This window comes from Lathamus discolor, unplaced genomic scaffold (genome assembly GCF_037157495.1).
Source record: "Lathamus discolor isolate bLatDis1 unplaced genomic scaffold, bLatDis1.hap1 Scaffold_220, whole genome shotgun sequence".
Classification (NCBI taxonomy): Eukaryota; Metazoa; Chordata; class Aves; order Psittaciformes; family Psittacidae; genus Lathamus; species Lathamus discolor.
Window position 1 is genome coordinate 43,091 of NW_027069249.1, and position 19,408 is coordinate 62,498.

The 19,408-nt window shown below is 56.6% G+C and overlaps 1 protein-coding gene across 1 annotated transcript; it reads left to right on the plus strand.

Annotated features, from left to right (window-relative positions):
- Window positions 1–1,804: 1,804 nt before the first annotated feature.
- On the plus strand, window positions 1,805–18,414 carry LOC136006469 (TBC1 domain family member 10B-like). The gene is made up of 11 exons (XM_065664498.1): window positions 1,805–2,001; window positions 2,275–3,598; window positions 3,721–4,226; window positions 5,446–5,545; window positions 6,092–6,199; window positions 7,277–7,383; window positions 8,088–8,202; window positions 9,108–9,173; window positions 11,592–11,781; window positions 14,733–14,887; window positions 18,058–18,414. Exons 1-11 carry the CDS (start codon window positions 1,805–1,807, stop codon window positions 18,412–18,414), a joined length of 3,225 nt encoding a protein of 1,074 aa, XP_065520570.1.
- The last annotated feature ends 994 nt before the right edge of the window (window positions 18,415–19,408 follow it).

Consider the following 19,408-nt stretch of genomic DNA (forward strand, 5'->3'; position numbering starts at 1 on the left):
CCTGCAGCGCCCATAGCAGTCAATAGAGAGGTGGGCACTAGGACCCTGCAGCGCCCATTGCCGTCAATAGAGAGGTGGGCACTAGGACCCTGCAGCTACCATGGCTCCCAATGCACCTCAACGGAGAGGGTGGGCACTAGGACCCTGCAGCGCCCATTGCCGTCATAGAGAGGTGGGCACTAGGACCCTGCAGCTACCATGGCTCCAATGCACCTCAACGGAGAGGGTGGGCACTAGGACCCTGCAGCGCCATGGCGCCTAATGCACCTCAATGGAGAGGGGGGCACTAGGACCCTGCAGCGCCCATTGCCGTCAATGGAGAGGTGGGCACTAGGACCCGGCAGCTACCGTGGTGCCCAATGCACCTCAATGGAGCGGGTGGGCGTTAGGATGCTGCAGCGCCCGAAGTCTATGGGGGGGACCCCAAAGTCAATGGGGGGGGGAGCCAAAATCAATGGGGCCATAGGAAATGGATATGGGCTATGGGGTGGATATAGGGTTATAGGGTGGATATGGGGTTATAGGGGTGGATATGGGGCCATAGGGGGTGGATATGGGGCTATGGGGGGTGGATATGGGGCTATCGGGGGTGGATATGGGCTATCGGGGTGGATATGGGCTATCGGGGGTGGATATGGGGCTATCGGGGGTGGATATGGGGCATAGGGGGTGGATACGAGGCACAGGGGATGGATATGGGCTATGGGGAATGGGTATGGGCTATGGGGGATGGGTATGGGGCCACAGAGTGTGGATATGGGGTTATAGGGGATGGATATGGGGCCATAGGGGGTGGATATGGGGGTATAGGGGGTGGATATGGGGCACAGGGGTGGATATGGGGCTATAGGGGTGGATATGGGGCCATAGAGGGTAGATATGGGGCCATAGAGGGTAGATATGGGGTTATAGGGGATGGATATGGGACCATAGGGGTGGATATGGGGTTATAGGGGGTGGATATGGGGCCATAGGGGGTGGATATGGGGCTATAGGGGTGGATATGGGGCCATAGGGAATGGATACGGGGCCATAGGGGATGGATACAGGGCTATTGGGGGTGCATATGGGGCTATGGGGGTGGATATGGGGCCACAGGGAATGGATATGGGGCTATAGGGGGTGGATATGGGCTATCGGGGGTGGATATGGGGCTATGGGGGATGTATATGGGGCCATAGGGTTGGATATGGGGTTATAGGGGGTGGATATGGGGCTATGGGGGATGGATATGGGGCCATAGGGGGTGGATATGGGGCCATAGGGGGTGGATATGGGGCTATGGGGGGTGGATATGGGGCCATAGGGGGTGCATATGGGGCCATAGGGAATGGATATGGGGCCACAGGGGATGGATATGGGGTTATGGGGGTGCATATGGGGCTATGGGGGTGGATATGGGGCTATAGAGGGTGGATATGGGGCTATGGGGGATGGATATGGGGTTATAGGGGGTGGATATGGGGCTATGGGGGTGCATATGGGGCTATAGGTGTGGATATGGGGCTATAGGCGTGGATATGGGGCTATGGGGGCCCCCATACATCCCTATAGGATGGGGTTGGGGTTGGGGGGGGTGAGGCCGGGTCCATGCAGGGGGCATGGGGGGGGGATGAATGGGCACGAGCTCAGTGGGAGGCTCCTCCCCCTTAATGCAGTGAATGGATGAGGCCACGCCCCCATGGGGAAAAGGGGCGGGGCTACGGCGTGGCCACGCCCCGCCCCCCCCCCCCCGAGAGGAGCCACCCCATTGGTGGGCAGAGGGTGGGGGTCTCGGCTAAGCCCCGCCCCTTCAGAGCGGGCAATGAATGGAGGGGAGGCGGGCCTCCAGGCCACGCCCCCCAGGCGCGCTGCCAACCAATCAGCTGCGAGCGTTGGGGTGGCGGGGAGGGGTGGCAGCGCGGAGAAAGCCCTCCTATTGGCTGTTCAGCGCAGCCCCGCCGGCTCTGATTGGCTGCCGGCGCTGCCAGTCACGTCCCGAGCGATGCGGCCCTCCCATTGGTCAGAAGTGCTCTGAAATCCCGCCTTGATTGGCTGCGGCTGTTGTCCGTCGCTGCCGCGCTCCCATTGGCCGGAAGCGCCGCTCTAACCGCCTGTGATTGGCTGAGAGTGCGGTCAGCCCCCCCCCCCCGCCAGGCCCCTCCTTATTGGCTGCAGGCTCCGCCCTGTCCCTCCCCTCTCCCTCCCCATTGGTCACCGCCCTTCTCCTTCCTTCCACTTCCCTCTTCCGGCCCCTCTGGCCCCGCCCTCCCCTTTCCCGTCCCCACCAATCAGGGCGCAGCTCGCGGCCGGCACCTTCGCTCTGATTGGCCCGGGGGGGCTGCGCGCGCATCGGGCGCGCGGGCGGGGTGGGAGTGGGGGGGGGCCGAGCCCCGGCGCTGGCGGCGGCCTCAAGCAGCGACCCCCGCCCCGCCCCCCCCCCGTCACCATGGAAACGGCGCCCCCCGCGCCTCCGCCCCGCCACAAGGTGGCGCCCGAGCGCCGAGCGCCGGCCAATGGGGAGGCTCCAGAGACCCCGTGGATCCCGGAACCGACCAATCAGGAGCGGGTGAGGTCAGCGGGGGTCCAGGCTGCGGCGACCGAGGGGGCAGCGGCGGCCAATGAGGAGCCAGGAGCGCAGAGGGGGGTAGCGGCAGCGGCCAATGAGGAGCCAGGAGAGCACAGAGGGGCAGCGGCCAATGAGGAGCCAGGAGAGCGCAGGGGGGCAGCGGCCAATGAGGAGCCAGGAGCGCAGAGGGGGGTAGCAGCGGCAACCAATGAGGAGCCAGGAGCACTCAGGGGGGCAGCGACAGCGCCCAATGAGGATCCAGTGGCGTCCAATGAGGTGTCAACAGCGGCCAGTGAGGAGCCAGGAGGCCGCAGGAGGTCAATGGCGGCCATGGTAGGGTCAACTGTGGCAGCCAATGAGGAGCCAGCAGCAGGCAGGGGGTCAGGGGCAGCCAATGGAGGGTCAACTGTGACCAATGAGCAGGCAACAGCGGCCGTCTTGGATTCGATATCAGCCAATGAGGAGCCAGGAGGAGGCGATAGGAGGTCAAGGGTGGCCGTGATGGCGTCAACAGCAGCCAATGAGGAGTCAGCTGTGGCCAATGAGCAGCCAGGAGGAGGCCACAGGAGCGCAACGGCGGCCATCTTGGATTCAACACCAGCCAATGAGCAGCCAGCAGTGGCCACCTTGCCCTCCTCAGCAGCCAATGAGCAGCCAGGAGGCCACAAGAGCTCAATGGCGACCACCTTGACCTCATCAGCAGCCAATGAGCATTCAACAGCAGCCATCTTGCCTTCAGCAGCAGCCAATGAACACTCAGTGGTGGCCATCTTGGCCTCAGCAGCAGCCAATGAGAAGTCAATGGCAGCCGTCTTGGTTTCATCCTCGGCCAATGAACACTCAACGGCAGCCATCTTGGATTCACCATCGGCCAATAAGCACCCAGCAGGAGGCCATAGGAGCGCAATGGCGACCACCTTGCCTTCAACTTCAGCCAATGAGCAGTCAGTGGCGGCCATCTTGCCTTCATCAGCAGCCAATGACCACTCAATGGCAGCCATCTTCAATCCACCATCAGCCAATGAACACCCAGGAGGAGGCCATAGGAGCGCAACGGCGGCCATCTTGCCTTCACCTTCAGCCAATGACCCCCCAGCGGCGGCCATCTTGGATTCCCCACCACCCAATGACCCCCCAGCGGCGGCCATCTTGGATTCCCCACCACCCAATGACCCCCGGCGGCGGCCATCTTGGATTCCCCACCACCCAATGACCCCCCGGCGGCGGCCATCTTGGATTCCCCACCACCCAATGACCCCCCGGCGGCGGCCATCTTGGATTCCCCACCACCCAATGACCCCCCGGCGGCGGCCATCTTGGATTCCCCACCACCCAATGACCCCCCGGCGGCGGCCATCTTGGATTCCCCACCACCCAATGACCCCCCGGCGGCGGCCATCTTGGATTCCTCACCACCCAATGACCCCCCGGCGGCGGCCATCTTGGATTCCTCACCACCCAATGAGCCTCCCCCGTCTCCCTCCTCATTGGCCGCCCTGGGGGGCTCCCTGGGCAGCCTTGGCCCCGCCCCCGACTCCGTCAGCCTCCAATGGGGGCCCTGGGGCTCCCTCGACGGCGACCGCAGCTCCTGGGGCTCCGACTCCGAGGTCGCCGGCGCCGCCCCCCCCCGCGCCGATCGCTTCGGCTTCCTGGGGGGGGCGCAGAGCAGCGGCACCGCGTGAGTGACCCAAAACCGCCCCTTTTCGACCCAAAATGGCCCCCCCCCATCCCCATTCATCCAGAGCAGCACCAATGTGGGAGTGACCCAAAACCCCCTCTTTTTAACCCAAAATGGGCCCCCCCCATCCCCATTCATCCAGAGCAGCACCAATGTGGGAGTGACCCAAAACTGCCCTTTTTCAACCCAAAATGGGCCCCCTCCCATCTATAACAGCACCAATGCGGGAGTGACCCAAAACCCCCTCTTTTTAACACAAAACAGGGCCCCCCATCCCCATCTATAACAGCCAATGGGGGCAGCGCACATTCGACACGCGCCCTTTCCTTATATGGGCATCCCTTTACCCAATGGGCACGCCCCTTTCCCCTTGGCCACGCCCCCTTACAGAGACACCCTGTCATCCAATGGTCACGCCCCCTTTGGCCCGTGGCCACGCCCCTTTCCTTATATGGCCATGCCCCATTCAGTGCCTCCACACCGCCCCATGGCTCCTCCTCCACTTCTGATTGGGCAGCTCCCACTCTGGGTTGGCTCCACCCCCTCCCATTGCCCCATTGGCCACACCCCCTTTCCTTATAAGGACACACACACCCCCTTGACCACGCCCCCTTTCTATATATGGACACTACCTTCCCTGTTGGCCACGCCCCCTTTCCTTATATGGCCACCCCCATTGACCACGCCCCCTTTGCCCCCAATGGAGCCGCCTCCATCCCCTCCATGCTCCCCAATGGGCGCTTGGGACCCCTCTATGGGGTTATGGGTGCTATGGGGCCTATGGGGATATGGGGGCTATGGGGGGCTATGGGGTTATGGGCCTATGGGAGATATGGGGCTATGGGGCTATTGGGCTATGGGAGCTATGGGGTTATGGGGCAATGGGAGCTATGGGGGCTATGGGGCAATGGGGGCTATGGGGGGCTATGGGGTTATGGGGCTATGGGAGATATGGGGCTATGGGGTTAAGGGGGCTATGGGTCCTATGGGGATATGGGGCCTATGGGGATATGGGGGGTTATGGGGGGCTATGGGGTTATGGGGCTATGGGAGACATGGGGTTATGGGGCAATGGGAGCTATGGCGGCTATGGGGTTATGGGGGCTATGGGGCTATAGGGCCTATGGGGGCTATGGGAGCTATGGGGGCTGTGGGGCCTATGGGGCCTATGGGGGCTATGGGGCAGGCCTCACCCCCTGCCCCACCTCTTGCCCCCCAGGGACCGCCCAGTGCCCCTGGATGTGGGGCGGCAGCGGGAGCTGAAGTGGTTGGAGATGCTCAAGCACTGGGACAAGTGGGTCCTGAAGCGCTACCAGAAGGTGGGGCCTGCCCCATAGAGGGCTCCTAAGGGGGGAGTCTGCCCCATAGAGGGCTCCTAAAGGGGGGTCCTGCCCCATAGAGGGTTCCTAAGGGGGGGGTCTGCCCCATAGAGGGCTCCTAAAGGGGGGGTTCTGCCCCATAGCATGTTAATGGGGCCCCGCTTCCCCACAGCAGGTTAAGGGGGGGTTCTCCTGCCCCATAGCAGTTTAAGGGGTTCCCCGTGCCCTGTAGCAGGTTAAGGGGGGGTTCTCCTGCCCCATAGCAGGTTAAGGGGGTTCCCCCCTGCCCCATAGCAGTTTAATGGGTTCCCCCTGCCTCATAGCAGGTTAAGGGAGTCCCCTGCCCCATAGCAGGTTAAGGGGCTCCCCATGCCCCATAACAGGTTAATGGGTTCCCCGTGCCCCATAGCAGGTTAAGGGGGGGTTCTCCTGCCCCATAGGAGGTTAATGGGTTCCCCGTGCCCCATAGCAGGTTAAGGGGGGGTTCTCCTGCCCCATAGCAGGTTAATGAGGCCCCACTGATCCGTGGGTCCCGCTATGGGGCAGGTGAAGCTGCGCTGCCGCAAGGGCATCCCCTCCTCCCTGCGGGCCCGGGCCTGGCAGCTCCTCTCCGACAGCCAATCACAGCTCGAGCAGCACCCGGGGCTCTTCGAGGTACCAATGGGGATGGGCGGAGCCTGGGGGGGGTGGGCGGGGCTTGGGGGTGAATCAGCCAATAGGAGCTGGGGCTGCAGTGGGGTATAGGGGTGGTGGGAGGGGCTTTGGCGTGGTGGGAGGGGCTTGGGGACAGTGGGCGGGGCTTGCTGTGAGTCAGCCAATAGGAGCTGGAGCAGGTATGGGGGGGGGTGGGCGGGGCTTAGGGCTGGAGGGCGGGGGGGGGCCTGGTGGTGGCCATCAGCCAATAGGAGCTGGAGCTGCAGTAGGTACAGGCTGGTGGGAGGGGCTTAGGAGCTGTGGGTGGGGCTTGGGGCCAATGGGAGGGGACTGAAGCCAATGGGCGGGGCTTATGGCTGTGGGTGGGGCCTGCCGGTTCCTGACAGCCAATAGGAGCTGGAGTTGCAGGAGGTATAGGCTGGTGGGAGGGGCTTATAGGGGTGGGCGGGGCTTGGGGTCAATGGGAGGGGCTTACATGTGGGGGGCGGGGCCTGGTGGTGACTGTCAGCCAATAGGAGCTGGGGCAGCAGTAGATATGGGGGTAGTGGGCGTGGCTAAGAGGTGGTGGGAGGGGCTTGGGGCCAATGGGAGCAGCTTAGATGTGATGGGAGGGGCTTAGAGGAGTGGGCGGTGCTTGACAGTGGCCATCAGCCAATAGGGGCTGGAGCTGCAGTAGGTAAGGGGTGGTGGGAGGGACTTGTAGCCAATGGGAGGGTCTTAGAGGTGGTGGGTGGGGCCTGGCGGTATCCATCAGCCAGGAGCTGGAGCCTGGCTTAGGGCCAATGAGCGGGGCTTGGAGCCAATGGGTGGTGCTTAAGGCTAATGGGAGGGGCTTGTGGGTGCCTCAGCCAATGAGAGCGGGAGCTGCGGTAGGTATAGGGTGGTGGGCGGGGCTTGGAGCCAATGGGCGGGGTTTAGAGGAGGTGGGATGGGCTTGGGGGGGTGGGTCCTGGCAGTGACCGTCAGCCAATAGGAGCTGCAGCTACAGTAGGTATAGGGCTGGTGGGCGGGGCTGGGGGCCAATGGGAGGGGCTTGGGGCTGGTGGGCGGGGCCTGGTGGTGACCGTCAGCCAATAGGAGCTGGAGCGGCAGCCGGGGGACCCGCGCTGGTTGGACGCCATTGAGAAGGATCTGCACCGGCAATTCCCCTTCCATGAGATGTTCGCGGCCCGCGGGGGGCACGGGTAGGGCCCCCCAGCTGATCCCATTGGACACGGCCCCTCCGCCCCATTGATCCCATTGGGCACGGCCCCTCCGCCCCATTGATCCCATTGGACACGGCCCCTCTGCCCCATTGATCCCATTGGACACGGCCCCCCAGCCCCATTAAGCCCATTGGATATGGCCCCCCTGCCCCATTGATCCTATTGGATATGGCCCCTCCGCCCCATTGGTCCCATTGGATACGACCCCTCTGTCCCACTGATCCCATTGGATACGGCCCCACACCCTGCCCCATAGACCCAACAGCCTGCCCCACATCCTGCCCCACATCCAGCCCCACATCCCCCCCACATCCAGTCCCACATCCCCCCCACATCCAGCCCCACATCCCAATCCCCAGGCCCTGCTCAAGTCACTTCTGATTGGGCAGCTCCTCCTCTGGCTTGGCTCCACCCCCTCCTCCGCAAGCCCCGCCCCCTTACCATAACCACGCCCCCTCTGCCCATTGGCCACACCCCCTTTGCCATAACCATTCCCCCATCGCTCTGACCACGCCCCTTTACCTTGACCACGCCCCCCCCTTTGCCCTAACCACTCCCCCTTTGCCCATTGGCCACTCCCCCTTTGCCACAACCATTCCCCATCTCTTCTGACCCCGCCCCCTCTGCGCTGACCCCGCCCCCTCCATGCTGACCCCGCCCCCTGGCCGTGGCCCCGCCCCCAGGCAGCAGGACCTCTACCGCATCCTCAAGGCCTACACCGTGCTCCGGCCCCACGAGGGCTACTGCCAGGCCCAGGCCCCCGTCGCCGCCGTCCTCCTCATGCACATGCCCGCCGAGGTGGGCAATGGGGGGCAATGGGGGGCAATGGGGGTAATGGGGGCAATGGGGGTTAATGGGGCAATGGGGGTAATGGGGCAAGGGGGGCAATGGGGGCAATGGGGGGCAGTGGGGGGAATGGGGGCAATGAGGGGAATGGGGGTGATGGGGGCAATGGGGCAAGGGGGGCAATGGGGACAGTGGGGGGAATAGGGGGTGATGGGGGCAATGGGGGGAATGGGAGTGATGGGGGAATGGGGGGAATGGGGCAATGGAGGGAATGGGGGTAATGGGGGCAATGGAGCAAGGGGGGCAATGGAGGCAGTGGGGGGAATGGGGGTGATGGGGGCAATGGGGGCAATGGGGGGAATGGGGGCGATGGGGCAAGTGGGGCAATGGGGGCAGTGGGGGGAATGGGGGGTGATGGGGGCAAGGGAGGGAATGGGGGTGATGGGGGCAATGGGGCAAGGGGGGGAATGGGGGCAATGGGTGGCAATGGGGGGAATGGGAGTGATGGGGGAATGGGGGGAATGGGGCAATGGGGGGTGATGGAGGCAAGGGGGGCAATGGTGCAATGGAGGGAATGGGGGTGATGGGGCGACAGGGGCAATGGGGCAATGGGGTGATGGGGGCTATGGGGGTAATGGGGGAAGTGGGGGGCAATGGGGGGAATGGGGGCAATGGTCGAATGGGGGGCAATGGGGGTAATGGGGAGAATGGGGGCAATGGGGAGGAATGGGCGGCAATGGTGGGGAATGGGGGGCAATGTGGGCAATGGAGGGCAATGGGGAGTGGGGGGCAATGGGGGTGATGGGGCAATGGGGGCAATGGGTCATTGGAGGGCAATGGGGTGCAATGGGGGGGCCGGTTATGGGGTGACCCCATCAATGACACCCCCCCATTTTAAACACACCCCCCCCCCCCAGCAAGCATTCTGGTGCCTGGTGCAGATCTGTGACAAGTACCTGCCTGGATACTACAGTGCCGGCCTGGTGAGCTGGGGCAATGGGGCAATGGGGGTGATGGGGGTGGTGGGGCAATGGGGGTGATGGGGGTGGTGGGGCAATGGGGGTGATGGGGCAATGGGGGTGATGGGGGTTATTGGGGGAATGGGGGAATGGGGGGAATGGGGGTGGTGGGGCAATGGGGGGTGATGGGGGTGGTGGGGCAATGGGGGTGATGGGGGTTATTGGGGGAATGGGGGAATGGGGGGAATGGGGGTGATGGGGCAAAGGGGTTGCTGGGGGTGATTGGGGTAATGGGGGAATGGGGGTGATGGGGGCAATGGGGGTGATGGGGGAATGGGGGCAATGGGTGGAATGGGGGCAATGGGGTGGTGGGGGGAATGGGGGGAAATGGGGGGAATGGGGGTGATAGGGTAATGGGGGGTAGTGGGGGTAATGGGGTGATGGTGGCGATGGTGACCAATGGTGGTCAGTTGTAGTCAATGGCAGTCAATGGCAGTCAATGGCAGTCAATGGCAGTCAATGGCAGTCAATAGTAGTCAATGGCAGTCAATGGCAGTCGATGGCAGTCAATGGCAATCAATGGCAGTCAATGGTAGTCAATGGCAATCAATGGTGGTGAATGGCAGTCGATGGTGGTCGATGGTGGTCATTATGGTGGATCGATGGTGGTCGATGGTGGATGATGGCAGTCAATGGCAGTCAACGGTTTTCAATGGCAGTCAATGACAATCAATGGCAGTCAAAAGTAGTCAATGGTATTCAGTGGCAGTCCAGGGTAGTCAATGGTGGAAAATGGTGGCCAGTGGTGGCCATGGGCAGTCAATGGGAGTTAATGGCAGTCAATGGTGGTCAATGGCAGTCAACGGTGGTCAGTGGTATTCAATGGCAGTCAAGGGTAGTCAATGGTGGACAATGGTAGACAAAGGTGGCCAGTGGTGGCCAAGGGCAGTCAATGGCAGTCAATGGCAGTAAAGTGTAGTCATTGGCAGTCAAGGGTAGTCAATGGCAGTCAATGGTGGCCAGTGCTGGCCAGTGCTGGCCAAGGGCAGTCCATGGCAGTCAATGGTAGTCAATGGCAGTCAATGGCGGTCAATGGCAGTCAATAGCAGTCAATGGGAGTCAAGGGTAGTCAATGGCAGTCAAAGGAAGTCAATGGCAGTCAATGGCAATGAATGGCAGTCAGTGGTAGTCAAGGGTAGCCAATGGCAGTGAATGGCAGTCGATGGTAGTCAAGGGTAGTCAATGATGGCCACTGGTAGCCAAGGGCAGTCAATGGTAGTCAATGGCAATCAATGGCAGTCAATGGCAGTCAAGGGTAGTCAATGGCAGTCAATAGCAGTGAATGGCAATCAATGGCAGTCAAGAGTAGTCAATGATGGCCACTGGTGGCCAAGGGCAGTCAATGGCAGTCAAGGGTAGTCAATAGTAGTCAATGGCAGTCAATGGGAGTCAATGGCAGTGAATGGCAGTCAAAGAAAGTCAAGGGTAGTCAATGGCAGTCAATGACAGTCAATGGGAGTCAATGGCAATCAATGGCAGTCAATGGCAGTCAATGACAGTCAATGGTAGTCAATGGCAGTCAATGGTAGTCAATGGTAGTCAATGGCAATCAATGGCAGTCAATGGCAATCAGTGGCAATCAATGGCAGTCAATGGGAGTCAATGGCAGTCAAAGAAAGTCAATGGCAGTCAAGGGTAGTCAAAGGAAGTCAATGACAGTCAATGGTAGTCAATGGCAGTCAAGGGTAGTCAAAGGAAGTCAATGGTAGTCAATGGTAGTCAATGGTAGTCAATGGTAGTCAATGGCAGTCAATGGCGGTCAATGGCAGTCAATGGCAGTCAATGGTAGGCAATGGTAGTCAATGGTAGTCAATGGCAGTCAATGGTAGTCAATGGTAGTCAATGGCAGTCAATGGTAGTCAATGGCAGTCAATGGCAGTCAATGGTAGTCAATGGCAGTCAATGGTAGTCAATGGCAGTCAATGGCAGTCAATGGTAGTCAATGGCAGTCAATGGCAGTCAATGGCAATCAGTGGCAGTCAAGGGTAGTCAAAGGAAGTCAATGGTAGTCAATGGCAGTCAATGGCAGTCAATGGTAGTCAATGGCAGTCAATGGTAGTCAATGGCAGTCAATGGCAGTCAATGGCAGTCAATGGTAGTCAATGGCAGTCAATGGCAGTCAATGGTAGTCAATGGTAGTCAATGGCAGTCAATGGTAGTCAATGGCAATCAGTGACAGTCAATGGCAATCAATGGCAGTCAATGGCAATCAATGGCAGTCAATGGCAATCAGTGGCAGTCAATGGTAGTCAATGGCAATCAATGGCAGTCAAGTGTAGTCAATGGCAGTCAATGGCAGTCCATGGGTGGCTAATGGTGGCCAATGGTGGCCAATGGTGGCCAGCGGTGGCCAAGGGCAGCCAACGGCGGTGCCCCTGGCAGGAGGCGCTGCAGTTGGACGCGGAGGTGTTCGGCGCCCTCCTGCGCCGCGCTCTGCCGGGCGCTCACCGGCACCTGCGGCGCTTCCGCGTGGAGCCGGTGCTGTTCCTGCCGGAATGGTTCATGTGCGTCTTCGCCCGGAGCCTGCCCTGGGCCGCGGTGCTGCGCGTCTGGGACATGTTCTTCTGCGAGGGTAGGGCCCACGTCCACATCCGCATCCGCATCCATATCCACATCCACATCCACATCCACATCCACATCCACATCCACATCCATATCCACATCCATATCCATATCCACATCCATATCCACATCCACATCCACATCCACATCCACATCCACATCTACATCCACATCCACATCCATATCCGCATCCATATCCACATCCACATCCATATCCACATCCACATCCACATCCACATCCACATCCACATCTACATCCACATCCATATCCATATCCACATCCACATCCACATCCACATCCACATCCATATCCACATCCACATCCATATCCACATCCACATCCACATCTACATCCACATCCACATCCACATCCACATCCACATCCACATCCACATCCATATCCACATCCATATCCATAACCACATCCACATCCATATCCACATCCATATCCACATCCATATCCACATCCATATCCACATCCACATCCACATCCACATCCATATCCATATCCACATCCATATCCGCATCCATATCCATATCCACATCCATATCCACATCCACATCCACATCCACATCCACATCCATATCCACATCCATATCCACATCCACATCCATATCCGCATCCACATCCATATCCACATCCATATCCACATCCATATCCACATCCACATCCACATCCACATCCATATCCACATCCACATCCATATCCACATCCATATCCACATCCACATCCATATCCATATCCACATCCACATCCACATCCACATCCACATCCATATCCACATCCACATCCATATCCACATCCACATCCATATCCATATCCACATCCACATCCATATCCATATCCACATCCACATCCACATCCACATCCATATCCATATCCACATCCATATCCGCATCCATATCCATATCCATATCCATATCCACATCCATATCCACATCCATATCCACATCCACATCCACATCCATATCCACATCCATATCCACATCCACATCCATATCCATATCCATATCCACATCCACATCCACATCCACATCCACATCCACATCCATATCCACATCCACATCCATATCCACATCCACATCCATATCCATATCCACATTCACATCCATATCCATATCCACATCCACATCCACATCCACATCCACATCCATATCCACATCCATATCCACATCCATATCCACATCCACATCCATATCCACATCCACATCCACATCCATATCCATATCCACATCCATATCCACATCCACATCCATATCCATATCCACATCCACATCCACATCCACATCCATATCCACATCCACATCCATATCCATATCCACATCCATATCCACATCCATATCCACATCCACAACCATAGCCGCGTGTCCCAGATCCCGGTGTCCCAGATCCATGTGTCCCAGATCCAGATCCAGGTGTCCTAGATCCATGGCCATATGCATATCCCAGATCCAGATCCCTATCCCAGATCCATATCCATGTGTCCTAGATCCAGATCCTGGTGTCCTAGATCCATGGCCATATCCATATCCCAGATCCAGATCCATATCCCAGATTCATATCCATGTGTCCTAGATCCAGATCGAGGTGTCCTAGATCCATAGCCATGTGTCCCAGATCCATGTGTCCCAGATCCAGATCCAGGTGCCCCAGATCCATGTGTCCTAGATCCAGATCCAGGTGTCCTAGATCCATGGCCATATCCATATCCCAGATCCAGATCCATATCCCAGATCCATATCCATGTGTCCTAGATTCAGATCCATGTGTCCTAGTTCCATAGCCATGTCCCATATCTTGATGCCATCATCCCGTATCCACGTGTCCCATTTCCATACCCATGTCCCATATCCATGTGTCCCATATACATACCCATGTCCCATATCCGTGTCCCATATCCATGTGTCCCGTTTCCATCTCCATGTCCCATATCCATGTGTCCCATTTCCATGTCCCATCTCCATATCCATGTCCATATCCATGTGTCCCATTTCCATCTCCATGTGCCGTATCCATGTGTCCTGTTTCCATCTCCATGTCCCATATCCATGTGTCCCGTTTCCATCTCCATGTCCCATATCCATGTGTCCTGTTTCCATCTCCATGTCCCATATCCATGTGTCCCGTTTCCATCTCCATGTCCCGTATCCATGTGTCCCGTTTCCATCTCCATGTCCCATATCCATGTGTCCCGTTTTCCATCTCCATGTCCCATATCCATGTGTCCCATTTCCATCTCCATGTCCCGTATCCATCTCCATGTCCCATCTCCATCTCCATGTCCCATATCCATGTCCATGTCCCGTATCCGTGTCCGTGTCCCATATCCATGTCTGTGTCCCGTATCCATGTCCCATCTCCATGTCCCATATCCATGTGTCCCATTTCCATCTCTATGTCCCGTATCCATCTCCATGTCCCATCTCCATCTCCATGTCCCATATCCATGTGTCCCGCTTCCATCTCCATGTCCCATCTCCATCTCCATGTCCCATATCCATGTGTCCCATTTCCATATCCATGTCCATATCCATGTGTCCCATCTCCATCTCCATGTCCTGTATCCATGTGTCCCATTTCCATCTCCATGTCCTGTATCCATCTCCATGTCCCATCTCCATCTCCATGTCCTGTATCCATGTGTCCCATTTCCATCTCCATGTCCTGTATCCATCTCCATGTCCCATCTCCATACCTGTGCCCGTCTCCATGTCCATGTCCCTTATCCATGTCCCATCTCCATGTCCCATCTCCATCTCCATGTCCCATATCCATGTGTCCCGTTTCCATCTCCATGTCCTGTATCCATGTGTCCCGTTTCCATGTCCATGTCCCATCTCCATGTCCATGTCCCATATCCATGTCCATGTCCCATATCCATGTCCATGCCCTGTATCCATGTCCGTGTCCCGTATCCGTGTCCGTGTCCCGTATCCATGCCCTGTATCCCTGTATCCCAGGGGTGAAGGTCATGTTCCGGGTGGGCCTGGTGCTGCTGCGCCAGGCTCTGGGAAGCCCGGAGAAGCTCCGGAGCTGCCAAGGGATGTACGAGACCATGGAGAGGCTCCGGAGCGTTCCCCCCCCCGGGATGAGCGAGGATGCGCTCGTGAGCCAGGTACCGGAATGGGAATGGGATGGATGGGAGAGATGGGATGGATGGGATAGATGGGATATGGGATAGATGGGATAGATGGGGTATAGATGGGGTATATGGGATATATGGGATATGGGATAGATGGGATATGGGATAGATGGGATGGATGGGATGGATGGGATAGATGGGATATATGGGATATGGGATAGATGGGATGGATGGGATAGATGGGATATATGGGATATGGGATATGGGATATATGGGATATATTGGATATATGGGATATATTGGATATATGGGATATGGGATATATGGGATATGGGATATGGGGTATGGGATATGGGATATTCGGGATATATGGGATATGGGGTATGGGGCATGGGATATGGGATATATGGGATATGGGGCATGGGATATGGGATATATGGGATATATGGGATATGGGGTATGGGGCATGGGATATGGGATATATGGGGTATGGGGTATGGGATATATGGGATATATGGGATATGGGGTATGGGGCATGGGATATGGGATATATGGGATATATAGGACATGGGATAGATGGGATATGGGATATGGGGATGGGGTATGGAGAATGGGATATGGGGTATGGGGAATGGGATATGGGGCATGGGATATGGGATATATGGGATATGGGATATGGGAATGGGATATGGGGAATGGGATATGGGGCATGGGGTATGGGATATATGGGATATGGGATATGGGAATGGGGAATGGGATATGGGGAATGGGGAATGGGATATGGGGCATGGGATATGGGATATATGGGATATGGGAATGGGGTATGGGGTATGGGATATGGGATATATGGGATATATGGGATATATGGGATATGGGATATATGGGATATGGGATATGGGGATGGGGTATGGGATATGGGGTATGGCATATATGGGATATATTGGATATATGGGATATGGGATATATGGGGTATGGGATATGGGAATGGGGTATGGGGAATGGGATATGGGGCATGGGGTATGGGATATATGGGATATGGGATATGGGGCATGGGATATGGGGCATGGGATATGGGGTATGGGATATGGATATGGATATACATGGATGTGGATGTGTGTGTACATGGATATGGATATGGATGTACATGGATATGGATGTACATGGATACGGATGCACATGGATATGGATGTACATGGATATGGATACGGATGCACATGGATACGGATGTACTTGGATGTGTGTGTACATGGATATGGATGCACATGGATATGGATGCACATGGATACTGATGTACCTGGATGTGTGTGTACATGGATATGGATATGGATGTACATGGATATGGATGTGGATGCACATGGATACGGATGCACATGGATACGGATGCACATGGATGTGTGTGTACGTGGATATGGATGTACACGGATGTGTGTGTACATGGATATGGATATGGATGCACATGGATACGGATGCACATGGATACGGATGTACATGGATGTGTGTGTACATGCATATGGATGCACATGGATACGGATTTACATGGATACGGATGTGTGTGTACCTGGACCTGTGCGTACGTGGATGTGGATATGGATGTACCTGGATGTGTGTGTACATGGATATGGATACGGATGCACATGGATACGGATGCACATGGATATGGATGCACGTGAATGTGGATGCACATGGATACGGATGCACGTGGATATGGATGCACATGGATATGGATGTACACGAATGTGTGTGTACATGGATATGGATATGGATGCACATGGATATGGATGCACATGGATATGGATGTACCTGGATGTGTGTGTACCTGGATATGGATGCACATGGATATGGATGTACATGGATACGGATGCACATGGATACGGATGCACGTGGATACGGATGCACATGGATACGGATGCGCATGGATGCGGATGCACATGGATGTGTGTGTACATGGATGTGTGTGTACATGGATACGGATGCACGTGGATACGGATGCACATGGGTACGGATGCACATGGGTACAGATACGGATGCACATGCACATGGATATGGATGCACATGCACATGGATACGGATGCACATGGATATGGATGCACATGGATACAGATGCACATGGATATGGATGCACATGGATGTGTGTGTACATGGATGTGTGTGTACATGGATACGGATGCACGTGGATACGGATGCACGTGGATACGGATGCACATGGATACGGATGCACATGGATATGTATGCACATGGGTACGGATACGGATGCACATGCACGTGGATACGGATGCACATGGATACGGATGCACATGGATATGGATGCACATGGATACGGATGCACATGGATACGGATGCATGTGGATACGGATGCACATGGATACGGATGCACATGGGTACGGATACGGATGCACATGCACATGGATACGGATGCACATGGATACGGATGCACATGTACATGGATGTGGATGTGTGTGTACATGGATACGGATGCACATGGATACGGGTGCACATGTACATGTACGTGGATGTGGATGTGTGTGTACATGGATACGGATGCACATGTACATGTACATGGATGTGTGTGTACATGGATATGGATGCACATGGATACGGATGCACATGCACATGTACATGTACCTGGATGTGGATGTGTGTGTACATGGGTATGGATGTACCTGGATGTGGATGTGTGTGTACATGGATACGGATGCACATGCACATGTACATGTACATGGATACGGATGCACATGGATACAGATGCACATGGATGCGGATGTACCTGGATGTGGATGTGTGTGTACATGGATACGGATGCACATGGATACGGATGCACATGGATACGGATGCACATGCACATGTACATGTACCTGGATGTGGATGTGTGTGTACATGGGTACGGATGCACATGGATATGGATGTACCTGGGTACGGATGCACATGGATACGGATGCACATGGATATGGATGCACATGGATGTGGATGTACCTGGATGTGGATGTGTGTGTACATGGATACGGATGCACATGTATACGGATGCACATGGATACGGATGCACATGGATACGGATGCACATGGATGCGGATGCACATGGATACGGATGCACATGGATACGGATGCACATGGATACGGATGCACATGGATGTGGATGCACATGTCCATGTACCTGGATGTGTGCGCGTGGCTGCGGGCCCAGGTCCGTCCGTCCCCTCCCCCCGCAGGTTTCGTCCCTCCCGGTCTCGGCCGCGCTCCTGGACCGCGTGGGCGGGGCCCAGCTCCGGATCTGGCGGGAAACGCGGGGGGAGCTGGCGCGGGAAGCCCCGCCCCGGCTGCACGGGGCTCGGCCAATCCGGATGCAGCGGCTGCGGGGGGCGGAGCCCGCGGGGGCGGGGCCTGCGCGAGGGGAGGGGGCGGGGCCGCCGCGGGGAGGGGGCGGGGCCTCGGCGGCCGCGGGGCGGGGCCTGCTGGGGAGGGCCCGGCTGTGGGGGAAGGGGAAAGGGGGGAGGGGGGAAGAGGAGCGGGGACCGGATGAGCCGGGATTGGGGAAGGGGGGGGGGAGTGTGAGGGACAGTGATTGATCGGGATCGATCGGGATCGATTGATTGGGATCGATCGGGATCGATTGGGATCGATTGGTTGGGATCGATTGGGATCGATTGGTTGGGATGGATTGGGATGGATTGGCATCAATTGGGATTGATTGGGATCGATTGGTTGGGATGGATTTGGATCGATTGGGATCAATTGGTTGGGATGGATTGGGATGGATTGGGATCGATTGATTGGGATGGATTGGGATTGATTGGGATGGATTGGGATGGATTGGGGTGGATTGATTGGGATGGATTGGGATGGATTGGGATGAATGGGGATTGATTGAGATGGATTGATTGGGATGGATTGGGATTGATTGGGATGAATGGGGATTGATTGGGATGGATTGATTGGGATGGATTGGGATTGATTGGGATCGATTGACTGGGATGGATTGGGATTGGTTGGGATGGATGGATTGGGATGGATTGGGATTGATTGGGATGGATTGGGATGGATTGGGGTGGATTGATTGGGATGGGTTGGGATTGGTTGGGATGGATGGATTGGGATGGATTGGGATTGATTGGGATGGATTGGGATGGATTGGGGTGGATTGATTGGGATGGGTTGGGATTGATTGGGATCGATTGACTGGGATGGATTGGGATTGATTGGGATGGATGGATTGGGATGGATTGGGATTGATTGGGATGGATTGGGATGGATTGGGGTGGATTGATTGGGATGGATTGGGATTGATTGGGATTGATCGGGATCGATTGATTGGGATGGATTGGGATTGATAGGGCTTGATTGGGATCAATAGTGACTGATCGGGATCAATTGATTGGTATTGATTGATAGGGATTGATAGGGATTGATTGGGATTGATTGGGATTGATCGGGATTGATTGGGATTGACAGGGATTGATCGGGATCGATTGGGATTGAGAGTGATTGATCGGCATTGATCACGATCTGTAGCGATTGCTCGGGATCAATTGATTGAGATTTATTGGGGTTGACAGGGATTCA